General features: G+C 51.1%; 1 protein-coding gene across 5 annotated transcripts in view; it reads right to left on the bottom strand.

Annotated features, from left to right (window-relative positions):
- CSMD2 (CUB and Sushi multiple domains 2) overlaps positions 1-13,647 on the bottom strand; it is a 599,309-nt gene extending 585,662 nt beyond the window's left edge. For all 5 annotated transcript variants that reach the window (XM_078452082.2, XM_078452083.2, XM_078452084.2 and 2 more), the window contains exon 1: positions 13,326-13,647. In XM_078452082.2, coding sequence (XP_078308208.2) covers positions 13,326-13,515 — 190 coding nt within the window. In that variant the 5' untranslated portion in view covers positions 13,516-13,647. The remainder of the gene's footprint in view (positions 1-13,325) is intronic.
- Positions 13,648-26,454: the final 12,807 nt, after the last annotated feature.

Here is a 26,454-nt window from a genome sequence, read left to right as displayed (position 1 = left end):
CCGAGGAAAAATGGCATTTCGGTGCTTTGTGTCTGCTCTTCAACGAGTATTAACTCTAGAATAATGGGAATTAGTACACTGAGGAAGTAGAGGATAAGACTCCCCTGAGTGCCCTGATTTCTCACCTAGCAAATCAGGGCCTGGCAGAAGAGCTCTGGGACTCAGGAGCTCCAAGCTGGCGGGCCAGCCCTCACCAACAGGCCCTTTGTTGGGTGGGTCAAGCAGTTTGGGAATGTAAATGCCTGCCCGCAGAGCTTGGGGGTTTCTCCTCAGGAAGCCACCTAATCTGACAGTGCAAATCTGGTCAGCTCTGGGGTCTGCAGCCTCTGGACACAGGTCCTGCCTCGGCCAGGGCGAGGCCGGGGGGAGGGGAGCGGGGCTCGCTTCCACTGCGGGATCCTGGGGTCAAGACCAGGATAGGTGAGCCGGAGTGGGTGGTTGAAGGCCTATGTCCTTTGAGCTCCACCTTGGGACCTGGGGAGCTGTTTGCCTGAGAGGCTCCCAGACAGACCCCGGATGCATAATAGTAATAGTAGGAGGAACTCGTTAGGGATACAGACCGCACACCCCGCTCCTAGATACTCTGATTCAGAAGACCAGGGGGAGGGCCTGGGACTCTACATTTGTCACTGGAAACTGGGCTACAGTGATGGTTGCGCCTGAGGGGCCTGAATCAGACCGGCTTTAAATATGGCCTCTCCCCTGCCCCGCAGTGTGGTCTGGGGCTCGTAACTTCATCTCCTTCGATTCCCATTTCCTCATCCGCAAAATGACTGACTTCTTGGGAGCACCGGGTTTAAGAAGAGGAAAGTGCAGCTCGCAGCCAGGGGCCTGAGTGTTCCCTAACGGACAGCTTCCAGCTTCCAGGACAGAGACAGCGGTGCGGCTGGAGGGGAAGGCAAACCACGCGCCCCAGAAGCTGCCTGCAGTTTGCAGCCTTTGTCCAAGCCACTCCCTGTCCAGCACCTCCTACCCCACATCCTCAGCATCCAAGGGACCAAAGCTCTCCCCTGGGGAGCCTGCTTGCTCTCTGGGGGAGGCCCGGCCTGCCACCTCCTCCCCTCTGTTCTCTTAGACCTCCCTGAGCCTCTGGGAGCTTATAACTGTCCTTAGGGGAAGGTACTGGCTTTGAAATGGTATTTGTAGGCATGACCCCCAGCCCAGGGCCACAGCAAGCAGCCCACTGTCCCTAAGCAGATGGCAGTGGCCAAGGGCCTTAAAAATCCTCCTTGTTGACAGAGCTGCTGGGCCAGAGCCTGGCTAAAAGAAAGGCCATGGACAGGGAGGGTCCCAGGTCAGGTGGGGGTGGGGGTCAGGTGGAGACAACAAGGTCAAAGGTCAGGAAGAGGGCCCAACTGGAGGTGAAGACGGGGTGAGAAGAAGACGACAACAGTGCCAGGGAGGTCACAGGACTGAGGAAAAGGAGGGAGGGAAAAGGAAAGGGGACGGAGACGGGCCGAGGAGGAAGAGAGCGGCAAGCAGGTGGAATGATGGAAATGGGGAGGGGCACGCGTGACTGGATATGGAGGGGCTCTGAGGGTCTCCCCGCCAGACGGTCTGCTGAGTCAAGCCCAAGTAAGGAGATTTCCTGTTTTTATTCCTTCTGGCAGAAAGTGTGGTGATGTTCTCACGGTGGCAGGATTAACAGCCCCGTGATTTATGGTCCACGATTTATGGAGCCGGGTTCCTGGACTCCTGACAGTGCTGTCACATGTTTACTCCCTCTGGGAAGGCAGGCAATGGGGTGGGGGGGACGCAGAAAAAAGAGGATTCCTTTACCCCCTCCCTGCCTTCTCTCCCCAACTCCTCCTTCCTTCAGAGGCCTGTGCCCGCCCACCCAGCCAACCAAAGGGGTCACACCCCGGCTCGAACCCTCCAGACTCCCCACTGCTAGAACGCTGCTTGCTCTAGTAGCCTTCCTCGTCCCCTCAAGTCTGGAAAGTCAGTTATCCCTCCTTTTTTCTAATTGTGGCAAAATATATATAATGTAAAAGTTACCACATTAACCACATTTAGGAATACAGTTCAGCTGGTTAACTACATTCACACTGTCGTGCAACCATCACCACTCCAGAACTCTTCTCATCTTGCAAAACTAAAACTCTGTACCCACTAAACACTAACTCTCCCCTCCCCTCTCCCCTGAGCCAGCAACCCCCATTCCATTTTTCTGTCTCTATGGATTTGACTACTCCAGATAGCTCATCTAAGTGGAATCATATGTTATTGGTCCTTTTGTGACTGGCTTATTTCACTTAGCATAATGTCTTCAAGGGCCATCCACGCTGTAGCATGTGTCAGAATTTCCTCCCTTTTTAAGGTTATGTAATATTCCCCTGTGCCCGTGTATACACCACACTTGGTTTATCCATTCATCCGCTGATGGACACTTGGGTGGCTTCCACCTTTGGGCAATTGTGACTAAAGCAGCTAGGAAACTTGTCTATGTCCCCAGGGCATCTGAGGGTCGGGCACAGCACAGATCCTCAGTAAATGCCTTGCTGAAAGACTAAGTAATCCCTCCCATTCTCTAAGCAGGGCACCCATTAGGTAACTAATTTCTCCTTTAGCTGGCATCTTCAGAAAACACAGGGCCTTGAGCCAGAAGAGAGACCTTTCACAGGAATTGGGAGCCCAGTATGGATAGGAAGGTTCTGGAAATCCTCAAAACCCTCTGAACAGAGAGCCAGTCCTACAAGAGGGTAGACCCAGATGTCCTCACATGTCTCAACTTCTGCCCTTTACAAAACACTGATAGGTCTGGCTACATCAACATGAAGCATCCCTGTCCAAAGAAAAATGCTAAACCAAACAGACAGATGAAAGATTGAGAGAAATGATTTGTAACCTCTGAAACTAACCAAGGATAATATCTGGAATATAGAAAGAACTTCTACAAATCAACCAAAATTTTTTCTAAATTAAGACAGGAAGTCCAATTTAAACGCAGGCAAAGACGATGAATAGACAATTTGCAAAAAGAAACTCAAACCACTAAGCATGTAAGAGATACTCAAACTTACTAACAATGAGAGAAATGCAAATTAAAACGATGAGATGGCACTTTAAACTCATCAGGATGGCACACATTAGAAAGGTGGACAAGAGCAGGTATTGGTGATGACATGGGGGGACAGAAACTGTTGTCAGCTCTGGGTCAAAATGGGTCCTGGCTCAGCCTTTCTGGAAAACATTATGGCACAGCATAGAAAATAAACATATTAACTCAAGGATCCCAGTTGCCCATTTATATAGCCCAGACTTAGTCTCACACAGGGTCCCAAGAGAGCATGAATGAGGATGTTCTTCAGAGTTTCATGTGTGGCCAGGAGTTATAGCCAAGCCAAGGTCTCTCCCGGGGGGATGGATATACAGAATGTGACGGAAACACAGCTCATAATGCAACACGGCAGTTAGAAACCACAAAGCAGACAAACACAGGAGCAGGGCTAGATCTTTTATTTATTCATTTATTTGAGAGAGAGTGCGTGCATCAATCAGGGAGGGGTAGAGGGAGAGAGAGAAAAAATCTTAATCAGGCTTCATGCTTAGTGCAGAGCCCGATGTGGGGCTTGATCCCACAACCCTGGAATCATGATCTGAACCAATATCAAGAGTCAGACACAACTGACTGAGCCAGTCAGGTGCCAAAGGGCTAGATCTTTAAAATACAGTGCTGAGTAAAGTAAGAAACTGCAAGAAATGTATAGTTCAAGATCACCTATGTAAATTAAAAATACCTATAACACACTAAACAACCTTACATACATTATAAGGATCTATGCATATTTCAAGATATCTGTCAAATATGTCAGGGTGGGTACAGATAAAGGAAGGCAGCAATGCCTTGGGATTGAGGATAAAGAAAGGAAAAATTTTAAATAAAACAAGAGAGGAGCCTTGCATAGACAGGTGATCATAAAGTGTCATGGTCTGAAGGTGGGATTAATCCAATGTCAGGTACCTGAGCTCAAAACAAACAAACAAACAAACAAACAGGCACAAAACAAAAAGCACCTGTGTCTTCCATGTGACTCAGGAAAACTACCTCTGTAACATTTTCCTCTTTCCATGTTTCTGGGAGCAAACTGTCAAAGGAGATGTGAGTCCCAGTGGTCTTGGAACATAAGATCTTGGAACTTTCATCTTGCTACAGTTAAAAGGCCTCAATGAAGAGCATGTCCTCTGGATGGATGTGTTAGTGAAGAAGAAGCCTGGGCTATCAACCTCTCCCAGACTGAACGCACAGCAATGCTGCCCCAGGGCTGGTGGGTGGGTAGAGAGAAGGCTGCACCATATGTCTGATGGGATGGGGGTGGTAACTGCTTATCCCCTCCCTTCCAAGTTTTCCTGAGCAGCCACACAGTCCATCGGAGGGTAAGAATGGACCAGGGCCAGGAAGCTCAGCAAGCCCACCCTTCCTCACTCACTACCCCTGTACCCGGAAGGTCTGAATCCCTGGGAAGCCAAGCCAGCCTGGCCACTGGGCAGGACCTCCCACTGGATGGGGCTTAGACTCATGGCCCATTCTAGTATCTCCGGGTCCTATTTGTTTTGTTCATTAAAGAGCTTCCAAGTCTAGCATTACAGAGACACAGTGAGTAATATTATCCCCATTTTATAGGCAAGGAAATAGAGACCCACAAAGATGAAATCATGGTTGCATAAGTTAGAGAGGCACGACCGAGACTGGAATACTAGTTTCCTGACCCTCAAGCCAAATTTCTAGACATATATCAAGCACATGAGACTATCTTCCTCCCAGTGGTGGATCTGCTGTGGGTCAGCCCTTCCAGGGCTACCAGGGACAGAGGGGCAGAAGGGCAGGGCCACACAGGTCCCTCGGAGGAGAGGATGCCATCCCGGAGGTGGCTGTTTTCATGCTAGGAACTTTTTAACGTGGATTGAAAATGAATCATTACACTCTCACCTCCTCTTATTGCCAAGGAACGTGCCAGAAGCCCACACACCCTCACCAAGTCTCACTCAATCTCTCCGCCTCTCTCCATACTCAGCCCCCACTCAGGAAACAGTGAGGGAGGAAGCAGTGAGGGTCAGTAAGTGGTAGGCGAGACCTAGGCTGAGAGTGGACAGTCAGGCAATGAGCAGGCAAACCTCCCAGGGCTGAGTCAACCCGACCACGCCTGCTCATCCTAGAAGAAGCCACACAAACCACCCGTGCATTCTCTAACACGGACTTGTATCTCAAATGATCTACATTTCAAACTCTCTGCTTTCTCCCTTCAAACTTAACACCATCACGCTTGCTCACTTCCATTCAATACACAGATGTAGCTACTTAATAATGGAACTTAGTCTACCTCTGATTTGAAAACCCAGAAGATGGCCACATCATTTTTTTTTTTTTTTTTGAGATTTCTGGATGATAATTGCACTTAATTGAGTATAAATTGGACATTGGCAAAGAGGAAGGCTATTTGTGCCACAACAGGAGCCCTTGTTTTCTGCTCTAGACCACATGGGAGATTTTCAAATAAATTTCTAAGAGTTGTCTTGGTGCTATCAGTAATGTAACCATATATACATTATTTCTAGCATCATAAAGTTCCTTATGATGATGATTTTCAAGGATAAGATGGACATCCTCTGAGAAACCAATTCCATTTAAAATGTTCTGACATTGTACAGAAACAAATAGGTAGAAAGTAAAAGGCAGTTTCCAATGGGGAGACTCTCCAAAAAAGGAGTGCTACTGAGGTGAACCCCTATACCACGGAGGAAATTGCTTTTTGTGGGAAGAGTCACCCCACTCCCTAGCTTTAGGGAGGACACAGTGCCTTCTTTGGTGCTAGGCTGCACGGGGGCTCCTGGCATGTGCCTGGCATATTTCTCTGATAGGGTTCGTGGTCATGGCCACAGAGGACTCCCAATTTCTCCCTGAAGAGTGACCTCTGAGAGCAGGAGATTGGCACCTCCAGCATTTTAGAATCCATGCAAGAGTGGATGCAAGGGCTGATGGGGATTTTCTATCTGCTGGGATTTCACGATTCAGGTAAATAAAAACCTGAGGAGCTCTGGGGAGGAAGAAGGAGATGCTACAATAACGTGAAGCAGGTAGTTTTTGGTGCCCTCGCTCATTTCTGTTTCCTTATAGTGCCCACCCCACATGTCCCACTAGCCCATCCCATTCACCTAACTCAAGCTGTCCCAATACATCCTGATGCACCCCCGTCCCACCCCACCCTACCAGGACACATTCGCCTCCACTCTACCATATCCCAATTGTCCCATTCCACCACACCCAATACCACCCCTCCCATCCTATCCCATTCCACCCCAATTCATTCTAACCCATTCCTACCCCACCCACCCCATCCTACCAGTCAATCCCCTGAACACTCTCTATCTAACCCTCTCAATCCCACCTCAAACCATTGTATTTCACTCAACCCTATTCCCTTCCATTCCACCATCCATCCCAATCCACCCCAATACATCCTACCCATCCCATTCCCAAAACCTCCCCAGCATTCTTGATCCTACCCCAACTCATTCCTTCCTATATGATCTCAGTCTATCTCAAATTATTTTATTCCTCCAATCCCAAAGCATGGTATTCCATTACATTCCCTCCCCTCCCATACACTGCTTTGCCAAGGCTCTTGTTTGTGATTGTATACAGAGGCATGACCATTCTTTGTGTTACATGAAGCTACGTGAGAAAGCCAAAGGGTCTCACCCTCTCCCAAACATCGAACAGTTGAGTGTGTATCCGAGTGGGAGAGGAGAAAAAAAGATACAGAATCTCATCTTTAAAGGAAAGGTATGGAAAGATAGTCCAGGGAACTGAACTCTCAAGAGTCTAGAAAGAAAATAGGGCACCTGGGTGGCTTAGTTGGTTAAGCATCTGACTTCAGCTCAGGTCATGATCTCATGGTTCATGAATTCCAGCCCCACATTGGGTGCAGAGACTGCCTGGGATTCTCTCTCTCTCTCTCTCTCTCTCTCTCTCTGCCCCTCCCCCATAGGCATGTACACACAAGCGCACACACTCTCTCTCTCAAAATAAATAAATAAACTTAAAAAAAAAAAAAGAGTCCAGAAAGAAAATGAATGTGAGTCTCCCTTGTCTCTCTTACCTTACAAGAGCCAGGAAAAAGTTCTAAGAACCACACCATCATTTTCAGGTTGAGAAAACCCCACATTGCATAGGCCACCCTTTGCTTTCTTTCTGTGGGTCCAAGGGAGTGTCAAGTTCTGTTCAAAGCCAGTGAATCCTAAGACAGTGTCTCTGTGAGGCAGAGGACCCTGAAATAATCCTCCATTTTCAGGTTCATCCAGATGGTCCCCTGTTGTGGAAAATCGTGCCCCGGACAGAGAGTAGGGGTTTGGAGGCCATACTGGTCTCAAGGAGCAAGGCCCCAGGACAGTATCAGTGACATCAACCAACCTCTAGGGGGAGATACGGGATCCTCCCTGTTACCCCTCCAGGAAGAGGAGTGATGGTTGGGTGAGTGGGCCACCCCACTGAAAGTGCCGGGTGTACTTTCAGCAGGAGGAACGGGGAGGGAAGACTCTTGCAGATGCACAGAGCAGCACCTCAGAGGGGCGCTGTGTTAGAACCCTTCCCCTCACGATTCTAAGAGGCCGGTGTACAAAGTAGTAGCAGCAGCCCCAGTGGTGGTGGTGGTGGCGGTGGCCGTGGGTGGTGGCGGTGGCGGCAGCATCTAACACATACTGAATACTAACCAAGTCCTGCACGGTGACAATGCTTTCCAGGAATTAGGAGAATGGCCCCTGGAGTCAGGTAGCCCTGAGGGTTGATCCTGCCTCCTTTACCTATCTGCTCTAGAATCTTAGCCAAACTGCTTAATTTGTGAGCCTTTGTCTCTTCAAATCTGATAAAGTGCCTGGATTGTTATGCGAATTGAATAGTAATGTCTAAGACGCATTAGCCGGACTCACTGAAGTGCAGCTGCTATCAGTAAGACCCAGAAGGGCTGGGGCTGCCTCCCACCTAGGGGATGCGTCTTCACCCCTTCCCACTCCCATAAATCCTTCGCCTTGGGAATGTCCAAGAAGGCAGTCTGAGGGTCAGGAAGCCTTGGGTTCCAGGGAACCTGCCTCTGATCTTCTCAACAGGTGCTTATTGAGTATCTGTGGTCTGGTCTACACTGCCCTGCCCGAGTTCACAGACCTTCAGGGGATACAAACAGGTATCACCTCGCTAAACAAGACATCCCAATATGTTCTGATGAGTTTTACAACAGGGGAGCTTGGGGATTGTGATAGTTCATGGCAGAGTTCAATCAAGATGGGTGTTCGGGACTAGCAGACCAAGGTGACATCTTTGCAGTCACAGGAGCTATGGTGGAGATGCATGGACCAGCGCCGCATGAGGTGAGGGGCTGGAAGTCTGGGGTCCAGGCCTTGAGTGCCAACAGCAGCACAGCATAACTCGGGGTGGGGGCAGCCCAGGGGGAAGAGCAGGGCAGAGGCACGCAGCCTGGGCAGAAGGATCCCCGGGGGGCGTAGCGCCAGCTGGGCCCCCTTAGAAGTTGAACAGTGGGGTTGTGAGTAAGATATTCAGAGTTGGACAAACTGGCTTTAAGCCCTGGCTTGGCCATTGACTTGTTATGTGGTTAAGTTACATATCCTCTCTGAACCTATTTCTCCACCTACAAAATGGGGATAATAATATTGCCAGCCTGACCACATTGCTGTGATGGTTGAGTTAATACAAGCAAGTGCTTGAGATGGTACCAGCACATGATGAAGACTCAGTGACCACCAGCTATTAGTGTTACTCCCTTGGATACCTAGGGGGTAGCTGCGGTGGGGGGAGGCGCAGGCCACAGTGAGGGATCACAGGCTTCTCAGCTGAGTCCTTTGTCCTCAGGGTTACCGCTCCAGCCCTGGCTTCCACTAAATGGGCACACTGGACGAGCTAGGTTATGCACTGCGTCTGGTGCATTTCGGATTTCTAGTCCTTTCCACAATGCAGGAATGACTTGCCCCTTTTCCAAGTGGAGAACATGAGCTTGGAGAGGTCTGAAGATCAACCAGTTCTCCCACAAGGAACATCTGGCTCTGCTGGGCAATCAGATTACCTGCTGGCCTGAAAATGATGATGAAGCAGAGGCAGGTCAAGGTGATGCTGCCGAAGCCACCTGCTGAACTCTTCTGGACAAACCCAAACCCTGCAATCTAAGAGCCTGAAAATCTGGTTCTCTAGTCCCCTTGCACATGATTCCAGGCTCACCTTCAACAAAGCAATGTTCTCGCCAGCTGGAGATACGGTCAACATCATCTGCTATGCTCAGCTTCTTTTTTCAAAACCATAAACTTGCTGCTCAATTGCAAATGGAAATTCAAATCCATACTCTGGTGACTGAGCGGTTCAAGTCCTTGGAGACTTGGGGATGTGTGGGGACAGTTTCCTTGGGGGTGTGGGGACAGTTATATCTAAAGGCTTGTTGCATCGATTCTGAAATCTAAGGAACGATCTACCAATCTGTGATATTTTGTTCTAGAGGGAGAGCAACGGGGGACCAGGGCATCTTCGTCACCTCTGGCTGTCTTGCCCTCTAAAACTCTTGATTTAGCCTCCTTATCAGTCCTTAAAAAACTGTCCAAGAAAAAAAAATATTTAAAAACCATCCACTGATTTAACAACCATCTATCAGGCTCCAATTCTATGCTAGGTCCTGAGCTGAGTGCTGGTGATATCAAGAGAAATAAAGTACTGTTCCAGCCTTCAGGAAGCTCATAGTTTAATACAGGAGACAAACAAATAAATACTTTGAATACAATTCAATTCGTACTATAATCAAACATTGGGTATGATCAATGTCCCAGTATGCAAGAAACCTCTGGAAACAAGCACTTAGGGAACAAGCAAAGCAGGGAGAATTTTTTTTTTTTTTAATAATTTGGTATTTGATTTTTTTTTTTTAAGCAATGAAGAGGTCAGCATGGGAAAAATCAGAAGTTTGTAGGAATTCCTTATACTTCCAGTTCAATATGGCTTTTATTTTGAGTTACTTAGTAAGCGTATGGGAGGCACGACAGCCTTGTCAATGCTCAGAGCCTCTGAATCCAGAGAAAAGTAGCTAGGTTAAGAGCAATTGAGGGTCGGCACTAGATGGCCACCTGGTAGGGGAGGCATTGAAAATGACTCTAAGGTTTCTGGGCTGGGTAAGTGGAAGGATGCAGGTGCTACCAGCCTACAAGTGGAATACTGGAGGCTCAGGAAAGGAAGTAATGAGCTTGCTTTGGAAGGGGAACATCTAGGTGAAGTTATCCAAGAGTCAGTCGGATATATGGGCTGTCTAGACCCAGAGTTTCGATGGACTAGGAAGCCAATAGATATATCAGAGGTGTCTTGGCAGGAGGCATGTCTGGAAGCTTCACTGTGGTAGTGGAAGGGATGGGCCCTGGTGAGCTCACCCACAAAGTGGTGAAAGGAAATGAAGAAAGACACAAGGAACGGAACACTGCAGGAAACACTTACAGGAGGGGAAGAAGTGCTTCCACCAGAGACTGGGAAGGAACAACCAAGAGGTAGGAGAGAAATCAGCAAAGCACCGTAGCCCAGAAACCCAAGGAAGAGAAATTTTGAAAGGAGTAACCCAAAGTGTTCAAAGTCACAGAGAGGTAAAGGAAAATAAACAGGGTAAGCAGGATGGATTTGATAATTAGGATAGTCATCGGTGATCTTTCCTAGAGAATTCCTATCCTAGGGACAAAAGGCAGCCTGCAGTGAGTGAGAGGTAGCAAAGAAAGTGAGTTGAAGACCCCTTTGAAGACGCTCATAAAGGCAAAGAGATGGGATGGTAAACAGAAGGTCACTAAGGCTGAGAAATCTGGTTAGCTTGTTTTCTATTAAAGATTAAGCTGTTCACAGGCCAAGGGGAAACAGAAGAAGGGAGACAGACTGACCCACAGTTAAGAGAGGTTGATGAGAGGTTTCTATGGAGGCTGCAGTGGGGGCGGGGGGGGGGGGGGTGCGTAGTGTGAGGCAGGGCCCACATGGAAGGGGTTGAGGTCTCAAGAAAGGTGGGTGAGGAGGCTCCCCCTTTTCAAATCCTTATATTCATTTTATTCAGTCCTCCCTGGTCCAAGGGAGGGAGACAGCTCAGTCCTGAGCATCTTTTAAAGTCACCAGAGTGAAGAGAACACAAAATGAATGTGCTTCCCTCTCTAAAGTGCCAAACTCTGCGATCATCTGTCACCAAGTCCATTTCCAAATCTCTGCTGCTTGCAAGGCCAAAAAGCACATCAAAATGCGGGAAAGGTTTAAAAAAAAAAAAAAATGCACTGGAAGCACCCTAAGTCAGAGTGCCCGCCAGAGAACGAATGCCCCCTCCCCCCAGCAATTCACCACCACCACCACCACTGCTCTACTGACCACAGAGCTGGAATCCAATGGATCTCTACAAGGCAAGATTGCGGCATCCCCCAGCAGTGTGCAAGCTCCTGTGAGTCGGCCCTTTTCTTTCCCCAGGGACATGACATGCCCAAGGGGCAGGGACAAATCTAGCTAGAAAAACAGTTCCATCACATCAGGAGCAGTCTAAGTCTGCTGAGCCAGAGCAAGGGCCCCACCTGGACAAACGTCGGAGAGGCCTGACAGTCCATAGCAGCGGTTCCCCCACCGCCCATGTGGCAAGTCTGGGTGACCAGCAGTGTCGCGGTGAACAGCGCAGCCACCCAGTGGGTGTGGGTGTGCGCGAGGCCTGAGCTCCTAGGCGAGCGCATCGCGGGCGCCCCTCTCTGGGTGTCGGCAGCTATGACTCTTAGGAGAACCCAGAAAGTCCTGTCAAGTCGGGATGGGAAAGCTGAGGCTAGCTTGGGCCGCCTTCCCAGACCAGCAACCGGAACATTCCCGGCTAAGGAGGTGGTGACTGTCTGCAGGTACGGGTTCACTGGATATTGGAACCCAGAGCGGGGCGGAAAGCTCTCTCGTGAAGGGGCGCACTTTCTAAGAAGGGAGCACTTAGGATGCTGGAGTGGCGGAGGCCAAGCCTTCAGAGGTTCAATCGGTGGTTTAAAAGAGAAAAGAAAAAACAAAACAAAACAAAACAAAACACCAAAAAACAAGAAAACAAACAAAAACAAAACCAGCACGGATCCAGGCCGGAGGTGTTCCTAGTCCAGGCCTAGGCAGCAGGTGTTACCGGTTTTCTCCCCCAGTGAGTGTCAGCCTCTGGGCTAAATGAAAATGCGGCCCCAGGCATCGCCCGTTGGACCCGTCCCCACCCGGGCACGCGGAACTTTCTAGGCTGTGGCTAGAGCTGAGCGTCAGAGGGGTGCAGGAGATAAAGTGGAAGGGCACCAGTCGGGGCCAGTGATCCCCACTGGAGACTGGGTTCTCCCGAAGGTCCGCGTGCCTTCCCCAATACGCCAGCTGCAGCCAAACACCCGCGAAGTTCCGGGACTCGCCGCACCCGCCGGGTCTGCCCCCCTCCCTGACTCGGTCGCAGGGAGCAGGTCCCGCCGCCCGCGCCGCCGCAGCCGCAGCCCCAGCGCTCGGCTGCAGCAGGGCGCGGGAAAGGGCACTTTGGCGCGGAGTGGGAACCGAGGGGAATGTGGCGGCGCGGAACCTGACGGCGACACTCCCTCCCCCGCCCCCGGGCACAACCGCCGCCCCCGCCTCCCGGTGGCTCAGCACCCTCCAGCCCCCAACCTGAGCCCTCCCGCAAGGCGTGCGCGGGACCCCGGCCCTGGGCGCGCGCCCACCTGATTCCCCCCTTCTAGCCCCGAGCGCCGGGGGAGGGGGACACTTGGGGAGGAGGTGGTGGCCGCAGTCTCGAGGCGGCTCCGGCTGGGGCGCGGGCTTCATTCACCAGAAAATGGGCGGGGGCAGGAAGGGCAGACCCCGCAAACGCGGAAACGCGGAGGGGGCACGCCATTCGTCTCCAGCCCCCAGGACCAGTGTGCCAACCGGAATCGGGAGGCGGCGGTGGGGGGAGGGCTCCAGGAAAGTTTATCGGGGAAAAGCCTGGCACCTTGGGGGGCTGGGAGGTTGGAGCAACTGAAGCCACGGTCCGGGTGCCCCTCAACCCCTGGCGGGGATGTCGGTCTCCCAGGCCCCCGCGCCGGCCGGATCCGGCCAAGTTGCGGCTGGGGCTGGGGGTAGCAGTGAGGGTGGCGGTGGAGGTGAGGACGCCGCTGAAGGTGGGGGGCGGGGGGAGGATGGGGGGCCGACTGAAGCGAGGCTGAGCAGGAGGGTGGGCGACTGGGAGTGGGGAAGGTTAAGGGGGAGAGCGGGGGAAGGGACAGGGACCGTGTCGGGGAGGGGTAGGCACGGGGCTCGGGTGGGGCGCGCGGCCGCCGCGGCTCCCCGGCGCGGCCGGACTTACCCGCGGCGGCCGAGGCGCTGAGCAGCCCCCAGCCCAGCAGCAGCAGCAGCGGCGGCGGCGTTGGCGGCGGCGGCGGGCGGCCCCAGCGGCTCCCCGCGCCCGGCACGAGCGCCGAAATCCCGGCTCCGCCGCGAGCCCTCCCCGCGGGGCGGCCGCAGCGCCCCTGCTCCCGTCCCAGCGAGCGCGGCATGGCGCGGCCGGCAGCGCCGAGGGAGAGGCTCCGCTCGCCGCCGAGGAGAAAGGAGGTCAGGAGAGCTCTGGAGCTTTTTTCTGCTCGGAAAAAAATCCCGGTACGCGGGAGCCCTGAGCTTCTGCGGCTGGAATGAACCAAGTGTCCGCCCGGCCGGGGAGAGGCGCGCTGCGCTCTCGGAAATGACTCGCTCCAATCCCGCTTCGCGGGGTTCGCGCCGGGGGGCGGGGGGGGGGGGTGAATTATCCCCGGATTAATCACTCCGGAGCCGCTTCTCCATCGCTCCAAATGCTGGGGGTGGAGGCGCAGCAAAGGAAAAAAATACTGGAGGGTGGGGGTTCCTCTTCAGCGCCACCTCCACCTCCAGATAAACCACAAATTACATCTAAAGGGTTGTTTATTCCTGTTTGTTTTACAATTGACCAGTTTCTTTTAAGTTCAGTCCTCTCGTTGCCATTTATAAGATTACCCATTAATACACCACCCCCCCATACACACGCGCGCGCACATACACACAGTGATACACACACACACCAGCCTCTTCCACGTTTGGAAATTGGAATACTGTCTGGGAAAAGGTAACCAAAGAAGGATGCGGTTTCCCAAGTCACGGCTCCTACGAGCTGATCATGGGTGGTGGCTTTGAACTTACAATCTGGGGCCGAGGACTATGTTTAGGAGCCCCATTCGCAATAGCCTCCTACCCCATCCCAGGAGAAGGGTGTGCGTGCGCACATCCAGGGTTAAGAATTGGAGGGGAGGGAGGTGGCGACCCGTCCCTTTGGCTCAGTGCGGTCCTACCCCTGCCCTAAGACAAAATCGGGATGGAGGGAAGAGTGCATGTGTGCGCTGAGGTGGGGGAGGGAGTGGAGGGGGGTGCCTGGGGCAGGTGAGGTTGGTGGAAGGACGGTGCGAGAGTTACTTGTACAATTTATCCTCAAAATTAAATAGCCGGACCCTGCTTCTTCTCCCCCACCCCTCCCAGCCACGGCCCCAAACCCGGCGAGTTTCTCTCAGTGGCGTGAGTTGCTCCCCCACCTCTCCCCTGTCGCCGCTGCCGCCTGCCCCCTAGGGCTCAGCGTCGGTCCCCACCCCATCCCCCACCCCCACTCGGTCGCCCTTTCTGTCTCGCCTTCCCTAGGCTCCTCCGTCAGTCACGATGGCTCCTTCGCTGTCTACGCCAAACTCTGGGCGAGGAGGAAGAGATGCTGCGGGGGGGGGCGGGGGGGGGTGAGGCCGGAGGGGACCCGGAGGGGCAAAGCTGGGGGTGGGGAAAGCCCCCGCTGGCGCGCCCAGCGGAAAGGCACAACAGTCTGTGAGCACCCCACCCCCTTTGCCTAAGGCACCGGGAGAGGCTGCGCTCCGGGCTTAGGGGGTTTGGCCAAGCCGGAGCTCGGGTGTCTGCGAGCCCAGGGGGCAGTGGCCTGCGGTCCGTGGGGCCTGGGAATTTTTGGGAAAGAGCCTGGAAAGGGCTTTCAGGTTGTCGATCTCAGATGGGGAGGGTGATGGGCTGGGCAGGGTCGGAGGAGTGGATGCTTGTCCTTGCTCCCCACGAAAAACTTGCTCCCCAAAGCCACGATCTCCCAGCCTCCTTGATGCCCCTCCTCCCCCACCCCAAGTTGTTCCGGTTTCCCTGCATGAGCTCATCCCACAGCTGGGGAGCCTGCCCGGTGGCCCAGGGCCGGCGAGCTTCCTCCGAATCGCCGGCCCATCCCCACCCCCAACACACTTGCTTTCTCGCCCCTCCTGAAGCTGCCTCGCTGGGTGCCAAGAACCAACCGAAGCAGCCAGAACTCCACAGTGAAAGGCCTGCTTTATGTCCCCGGGGCGGCGGGGAGGGGGCTTTTCGCTTCCCATTGTCCAAGCCCAGCCCCTGAAAGAGAGGGCTCAGCCAGCCACGACTGGCCTCGGCGTTCCCTCCAGTCCTGGGGAGGAGAGAGGGACTGGCTCTGCGGTGAGTGGGTGGCGGCCTTGGGGGGCTATTGGCTGGGGCCTTCCCTGGGGTGGGCTCCTGGCTCCAAAGCTTGGGCCTTCCCCCTCTCCTGCCAGCGAGTTTCGAAGAGCTGGCAGATACCCAGCCCTCCCCAGCAGCCCACAGCTGGGCAGAAGAGTCTGGGCCCCTCTATACTTCTAGGGCTCCAGCCCAGTGGACTCTCCCTCCCCAGAACTTTGCTCTCTGGCTGCAGCCCACAACTGAGGTTTGCCCCCAAACCTTCCTTAGCAAAAGGTGTATTTGTCATCCTTCTCTTTGGGGGCTGTGGAGGGCAGGGGCGCACTTTTCATTCCTGTAAATGGCCCAGTTACTTCATCCAGTATTCGTCCCTCTCTGATCTATTTGGGTCCACGTACATTTTTACTGAGGCCTCCTGGGCTCTGGGCCCTGTGCCAGCCTATGCTGTGGGCAATGCAGATGTGGACAGTGTGTAGTCCAGCTGGGGAGGATGTGGGGCACAGGTGGGAACCCCACACACATGGCAGTGGTGATCACCATGACGCAAGGGACATGTTCCAGAGACATATCAAGACTAAGCTTGTCTTGGGACTTGGAGAATCGAAAGGCTCATGCGAGGAGGGAAGTAGGATTTTGGCTGGACCCTGAGGCCTGGGTAGAGACTTTGGCAAGGTGAAGATTTACTCAACAAATATTTATTGAGCGTGATTACATGATGGACACTGGACACTAGATAATGAACAGACACCCAAGTGAACAGTCCCTGGCTTGATGAAGATAGGTGATAAATAAATATATATAACATCACAAATTAAGGATGCAATGAAGGAAAAGTTCATGATGCCATGAGAAAGAATATGAGGGAACATAACTTAAATAGGAGGTCTGGGAAGACTTCTCCGAGGCGGTGACCTTGAAAGTGGGATCTAAATTAAGCAACACAGCCATGCCAAGAGGTGGGAAAGGGATTTTTGGTACAGGGGTCATGGGCAAGGCCCCCCAAAAGGGATAGGGACACAGGAGATGGGGTGTGGGCCTGCATCAAGGTGAGGAAGAGGGGACACCCAGGAGGTGAGGGAGGAGGTGAGAGCACAGGATCCAGATCATGCAGAATCACAGGGGATGGTGAGAAATTTGGATTTTAGTCTTAGGCAGTGAGAAATAAGAGGTTTGTTAGTTTGCTAGGGTTGCCATAACAAAGTACCACACAGTGTGTGGCTTAAATCACAGAAATTTATTTTCTCACAATTCTGGAGGCTAGAAGTCTGAGTTCAAGGTGTCCACAGGGTTGTCTCCTTCTGAATCCTCCCTCTTTGACTTGTAGATGGCCTTCTCCCTATGTCTTCACATTGTCTCCCCTCTATACGTGTCTGTGTCCAGATTGCCTCTTCTTAAAAGGACACCAGTCATTGGTTTAGGGCCCACTCTAATCTCATTTTAACTTGATTACCTCTTTAAAACCCTGTCTCCAAATATAGCCTCATTCTGAGGTCCTGGGGGTTAGGACTTCAACATATGAATTTAAGGGAGGAGACACAATTCAGCCCATAACAGGAGAGGACTTTTCAGGTGGAGGGAGGAGAGAAAGCAAATGCATGATGGTCAGAATATATATTTAAAGAGAGATTTGTTAAGGCTGTGTGTAGTGTGACTGCTTTAGCAGGAGATACCCTGGAAAGGTAGACAGCTCTGAATACTGGAGAGGTGGACTTTGATTTCTAGGAAGTAGAAGCCAAGGGGCACAGCCTGGCATGTGCCCTGACTTCTCTGTAGGGAAGAGTTGGGAAGGACAGGGCAGAAAAGTGGAGTGCACTGGGGAGGTTACCGCAGTAGTCTTTGCTGGAAGTGATGTGGGCACAGGCAGAGATGGGAGCCTCAGGAACATTTGTAGGGCAAGGGAGAGGCAGGAGTCCAAGAAGTGATAACAACCCTCCACCCTGTAGCCTAGGAGAGTGTGGCTCTTAGCCCAGTTCCTGGGGGCTAGCTTCCTACATGCCCCTTCCGTTCTCCCCAGAGCAATAGGCAGCCACGGGTCAAGATGTCTCCACGATATCATGTTGCAAAAAAAGCCCAATGCAGTATAGTGACTCGCCAAGATAAGCTTAATATCTAGATAAGATCAGAGTTCATTTTAGAAAGAAAACAAGACCTGATGCGCTGGAGAACTCAGCCTGATTCAAACAGGGGCTGTAGACTTGATGCCCTGAAATTTTCATTCTGACCCAAGAAGAAAATGAAGGAGCTTTCTGAAGCCCAGGGGTGGGAGGTGGGGCAAATCCTATGCTGTAAATAGTGAGGGCAGAAATGGATGTTGAGGGGTGAGCAGGACTGCAGAGAAGGGCTACAAAGGCAAGGGCTCAAAGGAAAAGCCTGGGGTCTGAGTGGAGGGTGGGGATTTGAAATCATGAACATGATCAGACAGAAGCTAGTATTTCCCAAGAGCAAGGCTGTCACTGTGGAGATGACAGTGATCTGCTTCCCAGGGAAAGGTGACAGCAAGGGTTGAGAAAGGAAAAGCCCAGAACAAAGCGTGATGAGGCTATGGACCACAGAATCCAGGAGGGGGAAGTGAGAAGGGCCCATAGTCAGCCCTTCCTCCAGGGCCACCAAATGCTGGGGCCACCAAATTTTAACATTTCTTTTTTTTTTTTTTTAACGTTTATTTATTTTTGAGACAGAGAGAGACAGAGCATGAACGGGGGAGGGGCAGAGAGAGAGAGGGAGACACAGAATCGGAAGCAGGCTCCAGGCTCTGAGCCATCAGCCCAGAGCCCGACGCGGGGCTCGAACTCACGGACCGCGAGATCGTGACCTGAGCCGAAGTCAGACACTTAACCGACTGCGCCACCCAGGCGCCCCAAATTTTAACATTTCTTATAGAAAAATGTGTTTGTGATACAAGGCAAGGGACAGCGCTCACATCAGTGGCAAAAGAGGGCAGAATTCTCCTCAGCTTGTCAGAGGCCATAATGCACAGGACAAGGGCTATTCTAGGCTGTCGTCTCTACTTGAAGCTCTAGTCAGCTCTGCTATCACGCCTCTGTGCCTTTACTCATGCTGTTTCTTCCGACTGCACTACCATTCTTTTCTCACTGTGTGGAGTAAATGGTCCTAGCCATCACTCAGCTCAGTGTCGCCTCTCCCAGGTAGCCTTTCCTAACCGCGCCCCACTCCCCCTGCTGGATGCCCCTTGCAGCATGGCCAGCTAGCTGGCTCTCAAAAACGCATGCTTCACCTTCCATGGCACGCAGCACTGCTCTCAATCAGGGGCAATATTGCCCCCCCCACCCAGGGGACACTTGACAATGTCTGCAACCTTCTTTGGCTGTCACAGCTGGAGAGTGCTACTGGCATCTAGGGGGTAGAAGTCAGGGATGCTGCAAAACATCCTACAGTGCCCAGGGAAGATCTCCCCCACCCCCCGAAATTCCTCAGCCCAAAATGTCAATAGTGCTGAAGCGTCACTGAGAAGTGGCTACATTTTCCGGTCAGTCCCCTTTGTAGTTGGGTGAAGTCATGAAACAAGGTGCCGGCCAAAAGAATGTAAGCAGAAGTGGTGTGAGCCACTGCAAGGCTAACCCCATAAAACCCTCTCATCCTTCCTCCTCCATCTGCTGGCTGAGCATGTGGGTCCCTTGGGGACTGCAGAGCCACAAGCTGGAAGAAGCTTGGATCCCAAATCACTGTGTGGAGGAAAATTACCACCCAACAGGGACACCGGAAACACCCTGATCTGAGAAAGGATCTTTTTAAAAAATTCTTTAATGTTTATTTTATTTTTGAGAGACACCGAGTGTGAGTGGGGGAGGGGCAGGGAGAGAGGGAGACACAGAATCGGAAGCAGGCTCCAGGCTCTGAGCCATCAGCACAGAGCCCGACATGGGGCTTGAACTCACACACCGTGAGATCATGACCTGAGCTGAAGTCGGGTGCTCAACCCATCGAGCCACCCCGGTGCCCCTGAGAAATGATCTCTAACAGCATTAAGCCACTGAAATATTGGGAGCGTGTCACAGCAGCTAACAGTACCCTTACCCACCCCTTCGTGTTTTTTTCTGTAGTCATTGGCTTACTCCTCACTCACTCATTCATTTGTTCATGTCTGAAACATTAATCTGCATGCCAGGTTCCATGCTGGGTACTGAGGTAACAAATACGAAGAATAAGGCCTGGCCAGTAGGCCTGCCCTCATGGTGTTGATAGTTTATTGAGGAAGGAGTTCAACAACGAAGCATGACTGGTTACTCTGGGAGAGATACAGCATGGGATGGAAAGGAGGAGGGCTCCGGGCCTAGTTTAGGGAGAAAGGCAGGTGAGAGGTGGCCCTGTCCAGGAGACAGAGTGAGGCTTCTGCAGCACTCCTGAGGCCCAGGATGCTGGCAGAAGGACGGGGGGGGGGGGGGGGGGGGGGGGGGGGGGGGGGGGGGGGGAAGGCAGGGAGAGGGCGGAGAACCTCCCTTGTGCACTCTCTGGGCTCTGTAATTGTCAGATTTCTCCCTGTCCCCGCCTGTACCCTGGTGGACTGGGAGTTGCCTCTGGCAGAAACCTCCTCCTGAAGGTCTGAGTCCCTAGTACCTGCAGAGCGTCCGTCATCCTCTCCTCTTGGATGTCCCGCAGGACACTGTGCCCCAGCCTGCTCACACCTTGACTCCCCCTGCCTCTAACCTGTCACCACACCCCGCCTCTGTGCTCAGTGCCTCCATGTCCACAAGCTCCTGAACTGGAAACCTGGGGCCTCATCCCAGACCCCCTCAGTCCCTACTCCAGGCAGCCCCCAAATCATCTAAATTCTGCCTCCTTAATATCTCCCAGGGCCCAGTGAGGGCCCTCCCGGTCTTTCTTTCCAGTTTCTTTACAACAGCCACATCACAAGTGCCCCAGCTCTGCTCTCACCCCATCCAACGTAGCTTCCTCTTTGCCACCAGTGATTTCAAAAGCACTACCCTGATTTTACAGCTCCCACACCTTCCCAAGACGGTTCCCCATGACCTCCAGAGTGAAGGCCAAGCTCCCTGCTAGATTCTCTGAATAGGGGCTTCCGTTACCTGCCCCTCCCTGTTCTTCTAGCCCCTGTCTCCCTGCTCCCCCAACCCACCCGCTCATGCTCTAGCCATTTGGAGGCCCTGTGCTCCTGAGATGAGCGTGCTTTCTCTCTCCCCATCGCCTTGGACCTTTGTGCCTGCTGCTCCCTCTGCCTGGAATGCTGTCCTCCTCCTGCTGTGGCTGGCGTCCTCCTGTTTGTCCTTCAGAACTCAGTCCAGGTGTCAGCTCTTGCAAGCAATCTTCACCAGTGCCACTTAGAGTGCCTGGTACATGGTGGGCATTCAGTAGAGCTTTGCTGGCTGGCTGGCTGGCCGGAAGGATGGATGGATGCTTGACTAGGTGCTCAGTAATGTTTGTGGAATGGACCCAAAGGTGTCTCCCCTAGTCTTCATTATTGGAGTTCCTTAAAGAAATGCCTTCTCTGAGTTATGATTTAATGTTATGCTCTATGTCTTCAGAGAACCCTGATGTGAGAAACTGACCAACTTAATGGCATTTCTGTCTTTATGAAAACAGAATTGAATATATTGCCCACTATGTCACTCAGTGTCCTTTATACAAGGACTCATGATAAATTCATGCTTGGGGTTATTTCCAGGAAACATTTTGTCTCCACAGATGAAGATGTGTATTTTCTGCTGTCAGAAAATAAAAACTCTGCCTTCCGACGTGTTTCCATTTTTGCTTTAGCTGACAAATAAGGAAACTCAGTTTTATTACCTTATTACCTCCGTGGTTCTGACCAATTCAGGTGCCTGAGAGTAGCAACTCTTTCTGGTTTCTTTAGATGGAGTCAGTTCTTGCTTTATTCTTCAATGCTGTAATTTTTACTTTTTAATCTGAAAGCTTCCTCAAATCATCTCAGCACTCAGCTAGTCCAAATCTTAAACGAATGCATATTGGTGACCAACATCCTGGCCTGGAAGTTATGAAAGGGAGGGCAGAACACCAAGCTTGTAGCTGAGAAGGATCCCACATAAAGCCACCCCAGAAATTCTTGGGGTACCTGTCATGATGAGTCTGGCGGGAAAGCCAGAGCAGGAAGCAAAAGGCCAAATGCATTCTGACTTTTTTGCTACCTTACTTTCCCACCACTACCAAGTCGTATTCTTTTCCTCCATTTCCTCCATTCCTTCCTTGTTCCTAGCTTTAAATGGAGATCCCATAAGCTACCATTTTCACTGTAATAGCTGATAATGATAATCGGTATCTTTTACTGTGCACACACCATAAGCCTGGCACTGTGCTGAGAGACTTTGTGTTTTCCTATTTGAACCTCGCCCCCTCCCAACCTGTCTATTGTTTTAACCACTTTGCAGATGAAAGATAAAATGCCAGAGAAGTTAAGCATGTGTAAAGCCACTCCACAGTAAGTAGCAGAGCAGGAATTCAAATTCAAATATGTTGGCTACCACAGCCTAAGCTCTCAACAATCTCCTCACATGTGGGCAAGGAATGGAGGCAAGAATAAGGGCTGATATTCCCTGGGCAATGGTGAGGATCGCTGATGATGTTGCTGGGAGACAGAAGTCACAGAGTCATAGCATTGCTTCTAGAGCATTCTGGTGTCCTTTTCAAAGTCCTAGAAATGGCTGGCTGCTCTGTGGCCAGGTTCAGTTGCTGGGACAATGTCCAGGGGAGGCTTGTCCCTGTGATACATGGCTCAAGAAATTTACCTGGGAGCTCCCTATGCATGGGCCCCCCTCTGGGCAGCTTGACCCATTCAGGCATCATTGGCCTGGTAAGAAAAGGGGTTTCTCTGTGGTTTTTTAAAAGAGCCTACAAGAAAATTTGAAGCCTAAGAATGTTTTTATTAGCTCCACAATACCAAGTAGAAAACTACAACATTAAAATCAGTAAATATTCAATTAAATGCGAAATGTAACATTATGTCAACTTCATTAACTGTTGAATTTAGTAGTCATAAACATTTCATCTCATTTGATAACAGTTTGCAGGTTGGACTTCTCTCACTGCGCAAGATTTCCCAGGTAGGCACCAAGATGGGTAAGAAATCATAGCCAACCATAAAAGAAATAAATTACTCATGGCCAAAAATTTTCAAAAGCAAAATGGCAAAAAGCCTTTCAAATTGTTTTACAGCCAAAAAGTTATATTTGTGGTGAGAGGTGGGTGTGTTTAAAATGTTAGATGAGGGATAGGGCCTACAGGAGGAAGCCGGTTTTGCGCCTATGAAGGTCTTCACAGAGTGCAGGCCACGCCCAACCTGGATGAGCTCTCCATCCCGTCCATGTTAGTGTCAGTGATGGAAGCCGGATAAGTGGAGGTTTGGGCTGGAGACTAGGGAGGGAGATCGGCTTCTTCCTGAGGATTCCCTGCTTCTAAATAGAAGAGCAAGAATCCCTGAATCCTAAATAACGATAGCTTAATATCCACTGGGTACCTGTTCTAAGCTGTGCACCTGCATTATCTCAGCAGTCACAAAACAACTCTATGAGGTTTATTATCCCTGTTTCCCAGATGGGCAAACTGAGGTATGCAGAGGTTAAACAACCTGCCCAGGGTAATAAGGGCAGTAACAGGTAATTGAAGAATTTGTCCAAACAAATTGAACCTACCGCTCAAGGTGCTGAAGACAGGCCTGGTCCCCTGCCCTTTTCCAGAGCTTGAAGTGAAGTGTTCAGTGGTGATAGACTCCATTTCATGTGCCGGGCACACAGATCTATACGTGCTGGAGGAACACAGCCACCTATACTGAACAAGAATGGAATAAGTTCAGTTTCCTCCACATCTGCTGTGTACCAAGCACCTATGGAATGCTTTGCTCCCTTCGCTTGCCTGTAACAGTCTCTAAGCTAGAGAGAGGTCTTATTTACCTCCTAGCCCTGCGCCTCACACAATCTTGGTCCGTGGCAGATGCTCAAAAATGAACCAAGCCTAGAAAGGCTTAGTTGATGATTGGAGTCTGTCCCTCCATCACAGAGCAATTTCCCCAGTACAGCTAAAGTCCTCCCTCCCTACACGTAGCACAAAAGCTGTTATTTAGAAACTCCAGTAGCACACATTTTAATGTAATCAACTGTAAAGGAATCAGTGTAATATACAGCACTTTTTTTTTTTAATTTTTTTTAACGTTTATTTATTTTTGAGACAGAGAGAGACAGAGCATGAACAGGGGAGGGGCAGAGAGAGAGGGAGACACAGAATCTGAAACAGGCTTCAGGCTCTGAGCGGTCAGCACAGAGCCCGATGCAGGGCTCGAACTCACGGACCGTGAGATCATGACCTGAGCCGAAGTCGGACGCTTAACCGACCGAGCCACCCAGGCGCCCCAATACAGCACTGTTATGTGCCTCTTATGTGCCAGGCATTCTAGGGACTTTCCATGTGTTAAATAGTCATTAGTAATAGTATATCTACAATTCTACCAAGCAGGTGTTCCTTATCATCCCATTTTACAGATGAGACCAGTGTTGTGAGCTACATGGTGTCCCTCCAAATTCATATGTTCAAGTCCTAACCCTCAGTACCTCACATACCTTAGAAGTGGAGATAGAACCTGCAAAGAGTGGTAAAGGTAAAATGAGATCGTTAGTGTGGGTCCTACTCCAATATGACTGGTGTCCTTATGAGAAGGGGACGACACAGACACGCACAGAGGGAAGACCATTCGAAGACGCAGGGAGAAGACAGCCATCCGTGAGCCCATGAGAGAGGCCTCACCAGGAACCAACCTTCCCTACACCTTGATCTTGAACTTCTAGCCTCTAGAACTGTGAAGAGATAAATTTCTATTGTTTCAGCCACCCATTTTGTGGTACTTTGTTCTGGCAGCCCTAGAAAACTAATACACCAAGGCACAGAGTAGCCTGCCTAAATCTACATCGCCAGAACACATGAACTCAGAATTTGAATCCAGGTAGTCTGGTTCTAGAGTCTATGTGTTTTAGGACAACGAAAATGTTCTCTGTGCTGTCCAAAATGGTAGCCACCAGCCTCATATGGCACTTGAAATGTGGCTGATGGAACTAAGCAGCTACCATTTTTAACTTTATTTACATTAAAATAGAATTAAAATAGCCACATGTGGCAAGTGGCTACCATATTGGACATAGTTTTATGCGATTTCTAATTACTTCACTTATGTTTTTTTGCAGAATCTTCTATTTTTTATTAAGTGTATTCATTTATTATTTCTGAGAGAGAGAGAAAGAGCGAGCACAAGCTGGGGAGGGGCAGAAGGAGAGAGGAAGACACAGAATCCGAAGCAGGCTCCAGGCTCTAAGCTGTCAGCACAGAGCCTGATGTGGGGCTCGAACTCATGAACTGTGAGATCATGCCGAGCCAAAGTTGGATGCTTAACTGACTGAGCCACCCAGGTGTTCCCTTGCGGAATCTTCTAGAAACCTCAGCTGTGTGCTCCAAGAAACATGTCCCTATCTTTATTCCCTGTCCCTGCTACATTTTATTATTGTTATTATTTTTGCAATCCTTTCCAATTTAGCCCCTGTTGCCTAGTCTCCTGCTGAAGGGGAGAAAGAGCAGGAGCGAGTGAGCTGGCTAACTTTCCAGAATCCTGTGGCCTGGGCAGTGCTGGGCTGTTGGTGTACTGCTGTAAGCATAGGTGTTAGCCAACCAAATGCCAAGCAGCACAAACACTGAGTGACATTTTCAGAACTATTAATATTTCATCAGAAATGATCACTTTTCCTTTAAATACACTATCTTAAAAGGTTTTCTACATTCTTAACTATAATTTTATTCAGTCTAGATCCTCAGAATTTTCCCCAAAGGAGCACATCTTCAATTTTATAATGAAAATCAAAGGGGAACGAAGCTCGGATTTCAAAATTGAGAGTCAACATCTCCAGGAACACGGGCCTTCTCCAAACAGCAAGGATGTGTGTTGGGCACCTACTGTACCACCAGGTGCTTTACGTATGGTATACCATTAATTCATCCGGCACATATTTATTGAGTGCCTACTATGTGCCAGAAATGTGGTTTTCATAATAATTTATCAACACCATTTTACAGAAGACGGTTCCTTCTCTTCCTTCTGTCTCATCTCCAATGTTACCTTAGTTCCCGAAGAGGCCTACCTGGATATCCATCTAATTCTGCCACATTCCCCCCTCCCTTGCCTCCCTTTGTTGGTTAGTTTCCATCAAGGCCCTTATTTCATCTGCAATTGGTGCTTATTTACTTGCTATGCTAGTTTGTGACCTGTCTCCCTGCTCTGGAATATAGGCTCCATAAGAGCAGGGACCCCAGGACGCTTTGTTCACCTGCCCGGACGCCCAGCAGGAGGTGCTCAGTCACTACTGGGAAATGAAGGAAGGAGGGAGCATGGGAGACGTTAAAAAATTGGCTGGTGTGACACAGTTAGGTGGTGGCAGGGTCCGGGTTCAACCCAGCTCTGGTCTGTTCCCATCCGTTCTTCTTTCCAGTCATCTGGTTCTCCCTTTACTGGGTGAAACCAGGGCGGAACAATGATTCGTGGGGTCAGAGAGCCTGGGGAAGGTGCTGTGTCAGCTCCGAGTTCTGCGAAGCCCATCCAGTGAGAGGGGGGGAGCCCACTGGGGGGCAAACTGCTAACTTAGCCCTTCTTTCCGCACCTGAGCCCCTGACACCACTCCTACCTGCCCACCCTCCACCCCCAGCGTAGGAGGGACTGGTCGATCTCAAAGGCTGAGCGCTCAGCATCAGGCCTGGGGCGGGTGGGGGTCGCGCTGGGTTTGAATCCACTAGAAAGAGGGCCTTGGACACACCCTTTCTGACTCGGAGACTGGGTTTCCGACCCCGCGGCACAGTGGTGCTAACTTCACAAGCTTGTTAGGTTGCATATGACACAGAAAGCCCAGCGCTAGGCACACGGTAAGCTCCCAACACAGTGGCCGTTTGGGGTAAAATGAGGCGACCCAGGGCCAAGGGCCCAGGCAGGCGCGGAGGTTTCATACGGAGCGGCGGGGCCAGGCGGGGGC

The sequence above is a fragment of the Panthera onca genome, chromosome C1 (genome assembly GCF_046562875.1).
Source record: "Panthera onca isolate mPanOnc1 chromosome C1, mPanOnc1 haplotype 2, whole genome shotgun sequence".
Taxonomy (NCBI): Eukaryota; Metazoa; Chordata; class Mammalia; order Carnivora; family Felidae; genus Panthera; species Panthera onca.
The sequence above is the reverse complement of the archived record's forward strand: the minus strand, read 5'-3'. Positions and strand labels throughout refer to the sequence as shown.